The sequence below is a fragment of the Microdochium trichocladiopsis genome (genome assembly GCF_020744255.1).
Source record: "Microdochium trichocladiopsis strain MPI-CAGE-CH-0230 chromosome Unknown B0I36scaffold_2, whole genome shotgun sequence".
In the NCBI taxonomy this organism is placed as follows: domain Eukaryota; kingdom Fungi; phylum Ascomycota; class Sordariomycetes; order Xylariales; family Microdochiaceae; genus Microdochium; species Microdochium trichocladiopsis.
The window spans coordinates 3,788,734-3,804,619 of NW_025763545.1; the positions used below are offsets into that span (position 1 = coordinate 3,788,734).

At 55.5% G+C, this 15,886-nt stretch overlaps 4 protein-coding genes across 4 annotated transcripts; 1 reads left to right on the top strand and 3 right to left on the bottom strand.

Annotated features, from left to right (window-relative positions):
• Positions 1–300: 300 nt before the first annotated feature.
• Positions 301–1,939, bottom strand: B0I36DRAFT_381297 (uncharacterized protein). The gene is made up of 4 exons (XM_046160849.1): positions 1,680–1,939; positions 1,520–1,649; positions 794–1,384; positions 301–693 (listed from the first exon to the last, which is right to left on the bottom strand). The coding sequence occupies exons 1-4, from the start codon at positions 1,755–1,757 to the stop codon at positions 575–577; spliced, it is 918 nt and encodes a 305-aa protein (XP_046017367.1). The 5' UTR covers positions 1,758–1,939; the 3' UTR covers positions 301–574.
• An 830-nt stretch (positions 1,940–2,769) lies between these two features.
• On the bottom strand, positions 2,770–3,982 carry B0I36DRAFT_77382 (uncharacterized protein). The gene is made up of 3 exons (XM_046163352.1): positions 3,834–3,982; positions 3,302–3,418; positions 2,770–3,142 (listed from the first exon to the last, which is right to left on the bottom strand). The coding sequence occupies exons 1-3, from the start codon at positions 3,905–3,907 to the stop codon at positions 3,025–3,027; spliced, it is 309 nt and encodes a 102-aa protein (XP_046017368.1). The 5' UTR covers positions 3,908–3,982; the 3' UTR covers positions 2,770–3,024.
• A 3,659-nt stretch (positions 3,983–7,641) lies between these two features.
• Positions 7,642–8,894, bottom strand: B0I36DRAFT_315872 (uncharacterized protein). Its single transcript, XM_046152927.1, has one exon. The coding sequence runs from the start codon at positions 8,678–8,680 to the stop codon at positions 8,315–8,317; it is 366 nt and encodes a 121-aa protein (XP_046017369.1). The 5' UTR covers positions 8,681–8,894; the 3' UTR covers positions 7,642–8,314.
• A 2,015-nt stretch (positions 8,895–10,909) lies between these two features.
• Positions 10,910–15,020, top strand: B0I36DRAFT_359836 (uncharacterized protein; the record flags this gene model as incomplete). Its single annotated transcript, XM_046158200.1, has 4 exons — positions 10,910–10,983; positions 11,149–11,336; positions 11,448–14,927; positions 14,986–15,020. The coding sequence occupies 4 exons, from the start codon at positions 10,910–10,912 to the stop codon at positions 15,018–15,020; spliced, it is 3,777 nt and encodes a 1,258-aa protein (XP_046017370.1).
• Positions 15,021–15,886: the final 866 nt, after the last annotated feature.

Genomic DNA, 15,886 nt, shown 5'->3' on the forward strand with positions numbered 1-15,886 from the left:
AAAGCCCCACAACTTGATCCAGCCCGTCCCGGAGCGGCATTGATTTAACTGAACTCTAGAAGAGCGAAAAAAGAATACCAAAAGTGTTGGTTGCAGCTTCGCCCTCTCTCCTTTGGAAGAAAAAGCCCGATCGGCGGGCGGGCTTGGCCGGGGTTTTCCAGGAACACGGGGCGGGGCCGCCGGGGGTTCGAGAAATTCTCCGGTGCGCCGGGCACTTCCGAGTGGGGCGGGCCGATCACAACGGGCCGCAGGCGTCACTCACTCTCTTGACCACCTGGGCAACTCCCATCCTATGAACGACGGAAATCCTTGGGTCCATCAAAAAAGAGTCTTTTTCGTCAAAAGAACATGCAGAAATGAACAGGTGATTCTCTGGAATTATTCTTCGCAGAATACACAGGTGCTCCACGCAATGTCTCCATGATTCATTGTTGTCATCGACGGCGATGCTGATTTTTTCGTGAGATACGGCTGTTCAGGTATGCTGTCTTCAACTCTGATCCACGAAAATCCGAGTCCACATCACGTCTTATATCCAATCACACAGCTCTACATGGAAAAAGAAAAAGGTTTCCTATGCTTTGCGACCAGTGAGCACCGCAAATTGGAACTTGCCACCGTGTTCGAGAGCGTCCCGGACCAACCGGTCCTCAAGGTTGTCCGTCACCGAGGCTGGGATCTGTAGGCCAAGTTCTGATGCCAAAAAGAAGGGGCAGAGCGTTAGCCCTCGGCCTGAGTACAATTTCTAGGACAGACGGTAAAAAGAAAAAAAGGGGGCGGGTTCGAAACTTACTCTCGCAGGTCGCGACCAAAGTCTTGATTGTCAACTGGAAGGGGCCCACGGAAAGGAGCTGCAGCTTCCTGTCCTCCGACACGTCCTTGCCGATCGGCGCGTCCACCACGACGACCCGCACGTCCTGCAGCCCGGCGTCCTTCATCACCCCCTCCAACCCCATCGGGAAGCCCTTCTGCAACCCGATGGCGGCAAACACGCTGCTCAGCAGCGTCTTGAAGTCCTTCAGACTCTGAGTCTCGCCATCGCCATCATCGGCGTCGTCGTAAGCTGTCTTGTCGTCGTCTCCTCCATAGGGAGTGTACAACCTCATCTCCATGATCTGCAGCCACCCGCCCGACTTGAGCCCGTCGACGAGGTTCTGCACCGCGGCGGCCTCCTTGCCGACGACCCCGGCAAACATGAGGCGCACGTTGGCGAGGTCAAACACGCCCTGCAGGTCGCCGGGCAGCGGCGTGAGCACGTCTTGCGCGAGATACCGGTAGTTATCTGGGGTGGCGTCCTTGGCGGGCAGGAAGGACTTCATGAGGTCGACGCCCACGAACGATGTCGAAGACGGCAGGCGTGTCGACATTTCGCGCAGCAGCGTCCCTTTGGGGTACATTGTCAGTCTCGTGTCAGTTGATTCTGGCGGCTTTGCCCTTGGCGGCATCCGTGGTGTGTCAGGTAACGAAAGCACCAGTAAGGTTGCACTTATCCTTTCTGCTGGATGTTATGGTTCATCACGCAAAGAGAACGGGGGAATAAAGAAGGTCAGGTACACGCCATCAGCGCAAGCCATGTCGAGAATCTTCATTTCCTCCCGGGCCGTGTCGAGCGGCGCGAAGAAGACCTGCCCCTTGAGCGCGGCCATGAACTATTCGTGCTGGCGCTGCAGGCGCTCGACCTCGGTGCCTGTCCCGGCGAGGAGGTACTCGGCGTCTTCCGGGGAAGTGGTGGCCGCCTGGTTGTTGATGGAGGACATGGCTGGTCTGTGCGTGGAGGGTAAATCAGGTAAATATTGGTCTTGGATTATGGCGGTCGTGAGGCGTGTGGATGGCTTTTTCGCTGAGTCGCGGTCGCTGACTTGACGTGAGTTGATTTTCGTTCTCTTGTCCTCCGTCAGAAGGTTGAGTTGGTACAGGTAGGTCAATATATCTGCAGAAGACCAAGACACAATGGGAGATTTATACATGTCTACATCCTCTATAAGACAACAGCGGCAAAGCAACGCAGGACGTTCCGACCCTTCCCTCTCTCTCTCTCTCTCTGCAATAGCCTTTTGCTTGAGACATACCCGTGCTATCCAATTACATCTTTGCGTGACCGAGGCCAAGTTTCGAAAGGGCCCAAGCATCGACTGCGGGCCTCTCACTCCTCCAATCCGGTGGCTGGACATAAAGCACGCTTCTCACGTCGAAACCTCGCTTTCGAAATGGAAAAGGCTAACCGTGCTGACAAGGACCAGGTTCTGATCTTCCATCCCTGCTGGAGTTTAGAAGTGAGCTCTCCAAGCTGTGATCTGCGGTGATGGGCTTGCACGAACCCTGTACTTCTTCATGCTTGGTGCTGATGCTGATGCTGAGAATGTTGCCGAAAAGTGTCCGACCCACTCGCCGCCGAGCTTACAAAGGTTCGGTGGTCAAGCATCGCAGCGTACTTATATCTTTCCACCGAGCATGGACCTGGGAACTGCAATTAAATAATCGAGATCTGCCCAAAGAACGCAATGTCTGGGCTCTACATATAAGCAACGTCCCAAGACCGCCCCCCCCCCCTTTTTGAATTTTGACCTGTGCAAGTGGCCGCTTATTGTTCTCGAGGGCTGTCGCTGGCTGTAGCTCTGGCTGTGGCTGCGGTCATGCAAGTAGACCCAAGTCACGGAAAAACTGCAAGGCTTTTAAGCTTCTGACCCAGGGTTGGGGACTACCCACGTCCGTCTGACAGCAGCCGTAGCGCGGTTGGAGTAGTTTGGGTTACAGGATGTCGATGGAGAGCTGGTTAGGCCAAGCACGCAGATTCGCTTGGCCATTCTCATACGTACGCAGTGTTTGTCGCCTCACAATGATTTACACCACCGCAACATCACCACCTGCGTGCCGTGCAGGGTCTTGCAGCATGCCTTCACATGATACATTCCAAGCACGAGCATTTCGACCAGACGTAATTATTCCTCAATTCACTATAGGTATTCGAGAAAAGGGACTGCCATGTTGCTTGTTCTGGTATTATCGCGGCTCGTCTCGGTCCGTTCACAGGGTAACGAAGGCCTGGACGACACCTCGCATGAGCTCGGGCTTCGAGTCGGTGAAGTTGCTCACGTCGCCAAAGATCTCCTTGGCCTCCTCGCTCTGCAGGGCCTTGTTGACCCTATCATCAGGCAAATCGCGCGTCATGGTTAGCCAATGCGTGTTTTTGACTCGTTCTAAGCCCAATTCGAGACGCTGTGGTCATTCTCAGGGCAGGGGGGGCCATAGAATGACGAGGGGCAATCCGCAGAGATGATGGGAGCACAGGGCTATGACTTACTGCTCCTCAGTCTCCCACTCAAGCGAAGCCTGCACGCTGAAGGGCGAGTTCTCGTCAAACTTGACAACCTTCCAGCTCTTGAGGCCGAAAGGACCCCAGCGGGCCTGGACGAGGGGCCTGGATTGAATCGTCAGTGATGAATTCTCCTCCTTTTGATTTTTATTGTCCATTTGTCCATGTGCATGTTCCCCGGACGCTCAAGTGTGTAAAGAGCCCAGCTCTGGGTGGGACACAAAGCTTAATGATCGACATCGGCCATGCGCAGAAAGACGGTGTCGTCTGCAGCAAGGGCTTCGTGCTGCGCGGGCGGGTTGTACGTGTTGTGTGATTGCTGCCCTCGAGTTCCCTGCACAACCAGCAAGCTGCGAGACAGTGAATGCCAAGCCAAGAGCCCCTGCTGTGCTTCCCTCGTGTTCAAGAGATGCACTCGTACGGCGGACGGAAAGGGATTTCGGGCGGGCAAAGAGTCGAACAAAGGCTGACAAAAGAGGGGAATCGGAGACAGAGCTGGATGATTGCAGGGTCGACTGACATGTGGGTGGAGAGGTAGTACTCCATGTTGAAGTTGGCACCCTTGGGGTAGGCAACGCCAATGCTGATGGCCATTTTGAGGTCTACTTGTGTGATGTCTGAGGCGGAAGAGGGATTGTTCCAATTAGCATGGTCTCTTTGTCTTCCTAGTAGTGCTCAGAGTATTTGATCTGTTGACCAGCTCATGACAACGAGGGGTCACCATGGCCAAAGCCAAGTCGGCGACAATGTTGATGCCGTCATTGAGCTCAGGAAAGACATGGGGGAGTCGACCGCAGGCCGTGTGCCTTGACATACCCGTGTTGACTTTGACTTTTTGGTTTGTAGTTTGCAAGCTTTGTTCTGTGGAGAAACAAGGATCAGTGTGTGAGAGAGCAAGAATGCAAACTTGGCGGCCGCCCTTGGGTTATTTATCAGATCCCACTGCTGGGACGGCCGCATCCGCCTTGCACCCAGAAGCCCTGACGACAAAGGGTCCTTGCTTGCCGAGCGCGCGTTGGCTGCTGGTGCTCCACGTGCGGAACTCGGCCGCCGGCACTTTCTTTTAGCACCCACTTTAATCATTCGAGCTCGTGCTTACATCATCAATTCTTTTGTTCCATGCATTTCTTAACCGAGGGTTGGCTTTTCCAGCGAGCACATTCGAGTCGACTGCAAATGGGCTCTTTGCCGTCCATTCCGTGCCTTCAAACAGATGCAATTGTTTGTGCCTGTGAACCCCCCAGAAAGCTTTGGATCCCAGATATGCACGCTGCTTTGAACTCCCCGAGGAGCTTGAAGCCATTTAGCGATGCGGCACCCCGCATCCTCATGCCACACAGTCAGTCTCCCCCGCGCCAGGGGGCCCTGCGGACGTCCGGAAGGCGGGCCCAACACGTCACCAAGACGGCCATCAGTCATGTTTGGCCCAGCTGTCCGACGATACATCCTCTGCGCGAGGGAAAGGTCTCGACTGGTAGGTTTGGATACGCACTCTGCGGGCTCACGTAAGACCACGACATGTACTTGAAGCCTCCAAGCACTCGTTGTTCAAAGTCTCCATAGAGACGGTTGCATGGGGCTTTCGGGCATGTCAAGCTGCTGCTAATTACCCAATTAGGCCAGCGAGCAGCCAGCGCTGGTTGGACCAACTCAGCGGTGTCAGGGGTCGACTCTTGGGAATATGGCGGCTGGTATGGTTTGCGCGCAGGTTCACCGTGAACTTGAACTACTCATGTGACCAAGCCGCCAATTTTGGTCTGGAAGAAGCCTGGTTTACATGTCCAGAACTGGACATAGGTGTCATGCCATTCCGCATCCAGATGACCGACCATGGCTCGTTGGTGCATAACCCAAGATGAAAGGGTATGCTCTCGACCCCATGGGCTCCGTCCAGTGGCGGCTTTCCTTCGAAACTTTTTGTCCTAGACGTTTCACCTAGTTGAACGAAGTCCTACTCCCTGGTGGACCTGAACTTCATCGGATCGTCGATCAACGCCGCTGCTGCTTCACTCCCTAGGTCGCCTAGTCGCATTTCCGGATAGAGCGCGCGCACGGTCTCGAGGAGAAGCTCTCGATCAACTGGGTCTTGTAACAGATCCCTTTTGCGAGATGCACACTGGCTAACCCAAATGCAAAGGGCACCCAGCGGGGACGACTGCGTGTAGTCCACAGTCGTTCTGTACTCTGACTTGACCAGGCCCTCCAGGCTAAAAACTTTGTCAAGAGGGTCTTGGCAGAACCTCCAGCCATGCATAGCAACGGCTTCGAAAGAGGGCAGGCACCCGGCTGTGTCCATTGATCGGCACCTGAGTATGATGAGATGGATTTCGAGAAGAGAGAGCATACGCGGGAGTAGCGATGCCAGAGGATTGCGAGCGATCTCGCTCGTCTGGTCATCGTATTTCTCCAATCCGAACGCGCGGCGCCAGCGCTCCTCATCGAGACCCAGTCCTGATCTGCCGAAGTGATAGCTTTGTGATCCAGACCAGAAGATCAGTTTTCCAGCATAGATGACCTCTTGGACAATCCACAGGCGAGTCAAATACTCACAAGTGAGTAGCTCTTCGACGGCGGCCAAGCCCTTCGCCATCCCCGGTTCTGCCGCATCGAACTTGGTCTCTGACTCGAGAAGCTCAAGTGTATCCAGTGCCAGCACGGTGGAACGATACTCGAGCCCGAGCCAGGCATAGACTGCTTCTGCACTCGGATACAAGAAGCACATCAGTCCAACCTGGATGCTACGCTCTCTCGTATCATGCTGATTGATGCAGAGCTGGTCAATCCAGAAGAGTCGCCCATCGAGAACGCCAGGCCCATCACTTGCTGTGTCCGACTGAATGAGAGCAAGCAGTAGCTGGCACAAGTTTTCGCTCACGAGGAAAGACTTCTGATTAACGGTAATTATCCTCGGAGTCGAGGCCTGCGATCCCCAGCAATACGAGACCGCAGTGAATCGAACAAGCTCTTGAGAACTCGGTCCATCAATACCGGCAAGAGCAAGCGCTACCCGATCGTCCTCGTCAAAACTGGCATCTGCGCCCACGCTCTCATCACGTTTATGGTCATCGATCCCGGGCAGAGCATAGTGTGATATCTCAATGACAGTCTCAGATTCCTGGCAGTTTGCCTGGCCCTCACAATCCTCGCCTGACTGATAGTAGCCTTTGTGGCATAATCTGGAAGTTGGTCAGCAGAAAGATAGGCGCGCGGCGGTGCTGTCTGTATGTTGCCGGCACGAACCTGAAGAGTCGGATCGTCCGCCCAGGGTCCTGGAGCGGAACGTGCTGAAAATAAGCGTCCGTGCCGATGTTCGAGCTTGTTCGGGCAGCCATTCGCGGGAGGTTTGCTTTCATGTCGACGAAGAGAGTGTGTGAGCCATGAGCGTACTGCGGAGGGGCCGTTTGACCAATACGTCAATCGTGACTCGACCTTTTAATAGAATACTTGACTTGTCCAGAAACAAGCTGCAAACAGGGATTGGTAAGGTCACATGAGCAGTGAGGACGGGAGCAGGTGCCAAGCACACAGCGCAGCAGGCAGCCGCCGCTTCCAGCCAATGGAATCATGAAAAAGGCCCGCGGCCGTGCTCGATCGTGCTTTCCTCAGGCCATCGCCTACGGGAAGAGGCCTGAAGTGCTGGAGATGGACGACAGCCGAGAATCAGAATACTTCTAACATTTACCAAAATGTGAAAATTTGCCCGGGACATACTGTGGGATGAGAGAGAGAGAGAGAGAGAGAGAAAGAGAGAGGCCGAGCCCGAGAGCCACAGCTCCCTAGTCACCTAGCTTTTCCCTTGCTCCGTCGTAACGTCGGTGTTTGAACTCCACAGGACTCCCATCAAGGACGCACTGTTATCAGTCCATGGGCACATGTAGCCCTGCAGAGGACCTCATCTTCTTGACTCTTCACCCTCGTCATAAGAAAGATTCATCGGTAGCAGATCTCCGCACTCATGGTTGCCGGAGACGAACCAGCTCAGAGATGCTCGGTTTCGAGGACAATTACTCTGCGACAATGTCAGCAAATTTCGCAGAAATCTCATTGCCAATGCAGGACTGGGTCAATGGATAGCAGACTTCGAGCGTACAGGGTCAAATCTGTGCTCCTGCCGCTCTGCATATTGTCCACGGCGCGAATGTCTTATGAAAGAAGACACTCAGCCTTACACGACCGCACCGTATCGCACCATTAAACTTAAAAGCCGCATGATCGTGCCACCGCTATGAATCAGCGACTTTTGAGTTCTGGGACCTGCAGTAGCTCCCGCGCTGAACTAGCGATTTGTGGTGCCAAATCGACCATCGTCAAACACACAAAGGCAATTCTGTCGATGGATAGAGTCGTTGCGAGAACCAGGCTCTTCATGCAGAAAACCACTTCATTGAAAGTATGGCCGTAATCAGTGTGGTTTGTGCTGCTGCTGCGAGCGATAAGCGCGAAGGGACTTGGGGCGGATTTGTACTGCCGGGCATTGGAATCTCTTTTTGAAATGTCACCGATTTGCAACAGTCGGCTTGAAATAGCGCTTCCTCATCATATTCAGGCCCTCAAAATGCCGCTGGTGATGCTGGCAAAGATCGCTCCTCACGCTGTGCCATGCTCAGCTCTGTCTCATGGCAAGTGCCCGAAGGAAATACTCGACCATGCAGACCAAAAACCCATTGCGTCCAATTATTCTTGGCAACTTATAGAAAGAATCCGACGACAGAGAAAAGAGTATACATTGGGCGCCGTTGACAGCAGCGGGCTGCTGTGAGCGTGTGGAGTTTGACACAGAGCCCTCCTTCCTCCGCCATCGTCAGGCCCAGGAACTTTGGCCTTGACTTTTTGGATGTTCTCCCAGCTATGCCAGGATCGCACATACTGCCGTGGCGTCTTGATTAGTCTGGTGACGGTTCTGAGGGTATGGTTCAACCCGAATAGTGACAAACACGGTGGCGGCGGCCAGCGTGTATATTTCACGATCGTTTGTGCACACACTGGAGCCGGCCAAGACATTTATTTCGATGCCGCAAACGCTTGCTCCGCCCTCGCGCGAGTGATCCGCCCTGCGGAGGAGGCCTGGATGGCTGGACAACATTCATGATACTGGCATGAAGCGGCACCCGGTACCATCGCTCTTGACAACGAGTAGCTCACTTCGGGTGTATCGTCTAGGTTTCCTGATGCGCCGATAGAGATAACAACACATTCTTCAGCGAGCCACTTTGACCAGCAAGACAAAGGGATTGGGCACAACTTCCGCCACATCGAAGCTGCACCGCCAATGTTGCGACGATGAGGAGCGCTTTCAGGCGCCGCGGGCATAATCAGGAGGGCTAGCTCTGCGAAAAGGCACATAAAGAAATTCGAAATGCAAAGCATACTGTCGGCAGCCTGCCCACCTAGCGGGCAACGAGCGCACGCCCGTTGTCCGTTGATGCAGATGTGTGTCCCGGATGGCGGGGCTCCAGAAGCTCCGCGTGGCAGGCAGGTGTCCCGACGCGCTGTGGAATGTTCGTGGTGGCTGGAGGGGGAAGACGGAAGTGCTCCACGCCTGAGACACAGAGCGGGATGGGTGGAGACTGTGAGACATGAGGACTGAATGCGGCACCAATGTCGTCGACTTATTCCTTTGTTCGTCCCCAGTTGTCTACGAGGCCAAACCAGCCTGCCACGCTCGGCTATTCTGGCTGCGTCACGACGAAGCTTAGCACACATCGGAAGCGGGCTGTGTTGCCGGTAATCGACCTTCTGTGCAAGACCCCCGCTGACCACGCCACTAGGCAAATATGTCAGCAGAATCGGCACGAACGGATGCGAGTCACAATCTGATGCCAATGAACCGACAGCGACGACGGCAAGATGATCCGTTGGGCATGATACCATGCAAAGCTCAGCCGTCCTGGTGTAGAGACGCACGAACGGGGAGCGCTTAAAGAAGAAGCAACGCTCTAGCGTGGTTGAATGTGTCTCACACCCGGAAGCTGCCGCAAAATCGAAACGAGAGACGTCCATATTATGCGTGACCAGGGTCGCCGCCGCGGTGTTGCCGCTATTACAACTTTTGCAACATGTTGGGATGCGGGGGGCCGCACACACGCGTGTCTCTGGACCAGCGTGCGGCCACTGCGCCCGAGATTGGGGAACGGCCGAGCTCGTGCGGGCGGCGCTCTCCTTATTGCTGGCGGGGCGCTGGGACTTCTGTGGTGGTATGTAATACTGGCAAGATGAGATGAACCGGCAGCCAGGAGGAAATTGAGCTGCTAGCGCCCCGACCAACTGGGCCTAGGCGGGCGATCACACGCTGTCTCATATGCGGCAGCACGTGGTGCGAGGTCTGCATAGAGTTGGTCTCGGGCGAAAGCAAAAATGGCCGCAAGTGGCGCTGGCCTGGCCGACGTAAGAGGGCGCACCGCCGGTGAGTGAAACAGTTCAGGCGAGGTTCAGTCTCCTTGACAATTCGCAAGCGTGCAGCTACTTATCTAGAGGAGCCGGTCCAGCAAAAGTTGAGCGCGGGCGGGAAACCCGAGTGTCTTCTGGCGCTGCTCAACGTGCCTTCCCTGAACCCTGGCGGCGCGCCTTCCATCCCGGGCTGGGCTCCTCTCTCTCCACCACCAGACCTCCACACCACCACCACACAAGGGTCCCCATTTGACGTTTCGTCGAAGGGATGCCTGCCTCGCCCTTCTGGCACCACAATTGGCCCGCCAGCCGCGTCGTGGCTCATCACAGCAACTCCTCTCCTCCCGGCCCCCTTGGCCGCCTCTCACGCACCAGTATCAGATACGCCCGCCGTCGAGACGATTCTGCCCCCCTGAGTTGCCTGCCCGACTGGCTTCAACCTGCCGCTCGTCCTGTTGGCGCAGCTTAACCACCACCATCGTCTCTGCACCAACTTTTCGAGATCCCCGGCGACGCAGTTCGATCAGCACGCCAACTTGACCCGATTGCGCCAGGCCTGCCCCTAGAGCTTCCACAAGGGTGGCCGCTAACTCCTTCCCGGACTCTAGCGCCACTGTGCCCACGCAGCTTGACCCGACCTCCCCCTACTCAGGCCCCTGTCTTCCGACCCCTATCAATAATTATCTCGCCTTTACCTGCACTCGAGGTCGCACCACCCTCGCCGCCCACCAGTCGTGGCTTGCAGCTCGCCCGTTCTCGACTTCCGGCTCCCCTGGATCGCATCTGGCCTATCTGCGACACTCTGGCGCAGCATTTCGATTCTTGCAACCGACACCACACCCCGCGGCTTCTCAAGACCGCAACTACTGCTGCCATCTGCGGGCTTCAGTGAATACACTCCCGCAGACGCCAATTGCCGACATCCTCGCCGGTGGACCCTTGGCTGTGCGCACTCTCACGTTTCCCGGGCAAGTCCGCGACCGTTACGCGCGACTAGCAATTGCTTCTCCAGCTTTCCAGCGAGCCGAGTCTGGCATCTTACGAAACAGCAAGGTCGAAATAGCAAGGTCTACAGCAGCGACAACGGTAGTCGTCGTTCCTCCGGCAGGTAGCATGCTTCCAGGAAGTCGGCTTGTCGCAGCGCATCCAGGAATCGATAGGCTCGACAGCTAAGGGCAGCACGGGTGATCGCCTTGTGATACATAAAGCATGGCGCTCAACGGCCTTGACCACGCGAGCATACAAGAGGCATTTGCAGCCGCTGCCAACGAGACTGGCGGATGGTGAGTACCAGAACATTACACTCTGCCGATACATGCCACCCCCACGGTACCATGCCAGAGAACGGGGTTGAACACTACTTAGACCATGGCGTACTCCCATCTGTGGCGCTGCAGTGATTCCGTTCCAGCTTTTGCAGCAAGCTGACCATCATCCGTTTTTGCCAGGTTCATACTCAAATATGTGTCCCGCGACGAAGTCGAGCTCTACGAAAAGGGCACGGGCGGCGTCACAGAATGCCGCAATGCTATCACAAAGTATGAAGAACCATCGCCGCTATACGGCTTCTTGAAATACCGTCGGCGGAGCGTTGTTGTAAAGTATATGCCTGAGGATTGTTCCCGGCTTATTCAAGGTATGCGAGAAGAGCCCCTGGCGAGGCTCGAGCCCTGTGGAACCTGGCTCATCCTTTGTGCTACTTGCCTGGCTTTTATTGGACATGAGCTGACTTTCGACCGTCACACAGCCCGCGCTGCCGTCCACTTTACCGCCGTCTGCGAGCAGTTCGTCCCGCACGATACTGTTTTCGAAATCTCAACTGCCTCCGATCTCAAAGACTCAAAGCTTTCGTCTGCCTGTTCTTTGCACGCAGCTTCCGGGTCCCAGTCATCCTCGAGCAGTTCTACTCGCCGGCGCAGGTTAGGCGAGATAGCGGAGGAAGAGGAAGAAGAAGAGAGAGAGAGGAAAAGACAGTCCGTTGTACATGAGGAGGACAGACCGTTGAGTCCCGGTCGGCCTTCCGAGTCGAGTGACGGCAGTGCACCAACCAGGGTTGAGAGTCCTGTTGTGCTTGACCCGGATCAGACCACATCCGCGGAATTTGCGACCACGGCAGATGTTCCAATTTTTGAAGGTATCGAGACCCCAAGCTCGCCGACTGCGTCGGAGTACAGTCGGCGCATGTCCTCGCAATCTGCACGCACAGAACGGTATGGCAGCCTGTACAGCAGGCCCAAGGTCAAATTGGGGCCTCGGCCATCCCTCGAAGCTACAAAGAGACCTCACACAGCCGACAACTTTCGTCCTACAGCAGCCTTACCAGCAGGCTTCAAAGGATTCTCGAAAGGATCAAAGAAGGGCAAAGCGGACGACAAGACCAATAACGACGAGCACGACAACTCACAACCCGCCAATCCTGACGTCAGTCTGGGGCAAGCCTTTGTGATTCCGGAGGATGCAGCCGCGGACCATATTTCACTTCCGCCGCGGCCGGCGACGAGCTCGGGAGCTTCCGTCAAGTCGGTGTCAACAATCATGAGTTCAGCAACAAAGGAGAACAAGATGACACCCGAAAAGGCCCGTCTCATGAAGGCTATGAAGATGCGCGAGAAGAAGAAGAAAATGAATAATGCGCAACCAGGACCTCCCCCCACGCAAGAGTTGCCACCACCGCCCTCAAGAGACGTGGACGGCAATGCGGATGCAAAAGCAGAGTCGGCCGAGGAAACGCCAGGTTTGGTTAGACAGGGGCCTGTAATTGCTGCTGCTGCCGAATCACCAGAGAGCCGTTCCGCGACCTCCGATGCGACATCTGATCATAGCGCTTCCGACTCCCGGCCGCCATCTGCTGCGGCGGCATCGGTATCAGAAATTGGAGATTCGACACAAGCGTCGTCCATCTCAGACTCAACAGATGAGACCATTCAGCCACGGAAACCATCGATTGGGGAACTCAGTGATGGGGAAGACGACGGGCCAGAGGAAATCGCAGAGATATTGGAGGAAGCCGGTCTCGATCTCCATGCGAACGAGCGCAGTGACACACTGAGCTCTGCGGAGACGGTAGCGGACACTGTGCAGCCGAATGCGTCGCCGTTGGCCTCCGAGGAGCCGATAGTACCAACCGGAGGTGACCAGGTGCTGCCTGGTGCTGTTGAATCGGTGCAGGAGGTTGTTGTGGATGATACAACTGCCAAGAAAGCGCCAATAGGTAAACATAGCCACGACTCCGACATCAAGACGACGATTGTCCAGCTGCCAGCTCAGAACGAGGAAACAACATCGACACCCCCAGACGAGACTTTGTCGGCCAAAGTCCCACTCGACGATCAGAAGTCCTTCTCATCATCAAAATCCCCAAGAACGCCCAGTCTGAAGAGCAAATTCTCGACGCAGGATCTGAGAGCCGCCACTGCCGCGACAGAGCCGGTGCCCTCGTTGCCACAAATTATTGCGCACAACAGCTCTTCAGCCGGCTCCCAGAGAAGTAATGTTGACGGCGCCAAGAAACCCTCGGCAGATGCTAGGGAGCCAATGGCTATGCAGCCGCCATCCTCACAACCTGTCCAGCGCAAGGTCTCCGTCGAGCCAATCAAGACAGATCTGGCAGACCAGAAGGACGCCGAGTCCGACTCTGACGATTCTGATGATGATGCTGACCTTATGGATGAGATTGCATCGGCAACAGTCGAGGAAGCTAAACCCATGATGGTCTCGAAATCACCTATTGTGCCCGTATTTCCCACCATCGACCCCCCTAGGCCGTCTCGAGGACTTTCACCTCAGCCGTCTTTGACGCGCACCGTCTCTAATCCTCTGCGCGGCCCCTTACTGGCACCTAGCGATGTGTCACAAAGCTCAGCGAGGAGTGTATCTGCTGGTGGCGCTGCCTTCCTGCACAACATCACTCGGCAGCCCTCCGGGGCCAGCCTGCAGTCGAAGAAGGGCAATGTGGGCTCCAGCATCTCGCAGCGTATCAAGGCACTTGAGCAACTTTCCAGCACGTCTGGGCCGCCAGATACCAAGGCCCGGCCCGTGACGCCATCCTCGACATTCTTTGCTGTGCGCAAAGCCAGCGTTCGACAGCCATCTAAATCTCCTTCCGTCACTGATCGTGCACACGTTCTGTCGTCACAGTGCCCAACGCCCGAAGCACTAGACTCGCGGCCGGGAACACCCGAGGTGACGCCGGAATTCATCCGGAGGGAGCGAACCAATTCCATGGCAAATAGGCTCAGCATGTTTGAGGGCCACAATCTGCCACGCGGTCGGCCAGAGTCTATCCAGGTGACTGCGCGAATCTTGCGTGATGGCCACGATGGTTTCTTGAAGAAGCTTGAGCCTCACAAGACGGGCCCGATTGAGCTTAAGCAGTCCCCTCTCATCGTTGACGTGCACCCGAAAAAGCCTAAAACTTCCGATGGCATCTCCTCCAAGGCTAATCAACTGACAGACTTCACCAAGGAGCCTCTGCCAGACCGCAAGAAGTCTACAGATCATGTGATGGAAGAACTCTCAGACCACCGGCGCAGATCATCTTTGAACCTCGTGCGTGGTCTTCTTGGAAAGTCGAACGACAATCTTGCACCAATCTCTCCTGGTGTGGCATCGTTGAACTCGCCTGCCCGTGCTTCCACCTTCGGACAGAGTGGTCACCGTACCTCTGCAAGCCGGGATATCGATACTGCCAGCTCGCAACCTACATCTCCTCCGTTGCTCAGTGATAACGAGACCGAGGACGACTCCAAGGCGGACAAGAAGGACACACGCGCTTCGCGCTTCATGCGGCGATTCTCGAGCTCCTTCGGCAGCGCTCGCAAGGCGGCCACACCCCCAGCCGTCTCACCCACGGTAGCGGAAGAACCAACATTCCAGGCCCCGAAACAGGTCGCCCCAGCCCCGTTCGACGCACAGCAGAGCATCGCAGCGTATATCGGTGATGTGAATGTGCAGTTCCCCGACAACCTCCTCTGGAAACGGCGCAGCCTGTGCCTCGACACGCAGGGATGGCTTATCCTCAGTGCTGTGCAAGGTGCAACAGCAGGTGCGAAGGACAAGTTGGCCGGTGCTGGTGTCAAGCGCTACCACATGAGCGAGTTCAAGAAGCCTTACGCGCCGGACGTCGAAGTCCAAGAGCTGCCGAACAGCGTCGTGTTGGATCTCCTTCAAGGATCTTGTCTGCAGGTGGCTTGCGGCGACCGTTCTGGGCAGAGCCAGACACTCGACGGTATGTTGAGATGCTACGAAGCCGATTGGCCGATGATAAGCTAACTCCGTGCGTACAGTTCTCCTGGAAGCCCATCAAAAACACAGCTCTTAGAAGCAATAATGATGCACCGGCAACCACAATCCGCTTCTCCATGGTACATTTCGATTTACAGACTCGTACATATCCCACTTGAGACTCCGCGTCTTCTTGTTTTGCGCACAGCTCTTCCCTATGTTCTTGTTTTTTATGCATATCGCAGGGCGCTCTGGGAAATAACCGTCCTGTTTTTGTTCTCGAGCCCAGTCGCTCAACACTTTCTGGCGATCTGCCTGGCTCTCATTGCACTATACCACTGTGCTTCGCACAATCCTCTACAACTTCTAGCCCTCCTGTGGACATTTAGGGACAAGATGGTTCCCTCGCCCGTGTGGCTCATTCTTTTGTACATAGTATGGCGGTCCCTTTGCTCTCGAAACCTGACGAAGGAATGCCTGGAGCCAGGATCTTCCTGTCGGGGCAGACACTACCTGGACTGACCAAAGAGGAGAGGGGTCTACTGTCAGGATATGTACAATTTGGCCATCGATATAGCCTTGGCGAAATTCCCAAGCATAACAGCTTGTAGTAATTGCTCTGGACATCCTGTGCATCCGAAAGGCGCGTGACCACAGTGCATGGTGGCAACTTCCGAGCCCGCGAATGCCTGGTTGACGCCGAAGTGCAGTGCGCAATCCTGATTGGGTGGTAGTGTGATGGTAAGTAGCGTAGGGGAAGTCAATCACGCCCTTCGCCGACTCTATGTGTGCATGGTGCCAGCTTCATGACGCAAAAGACTAGGACGACAATCACTCTCAAGACCCCAACACCAAAGCGCTGCTGCGCGCGTCTTTTGAATTTGTCATCCCCCCTCCTCCGACAGATGAATGGCTCCGTGGTCCCCCCGAACGCGTGTCTCAGCTTTTAGGCAGAGAAGGACA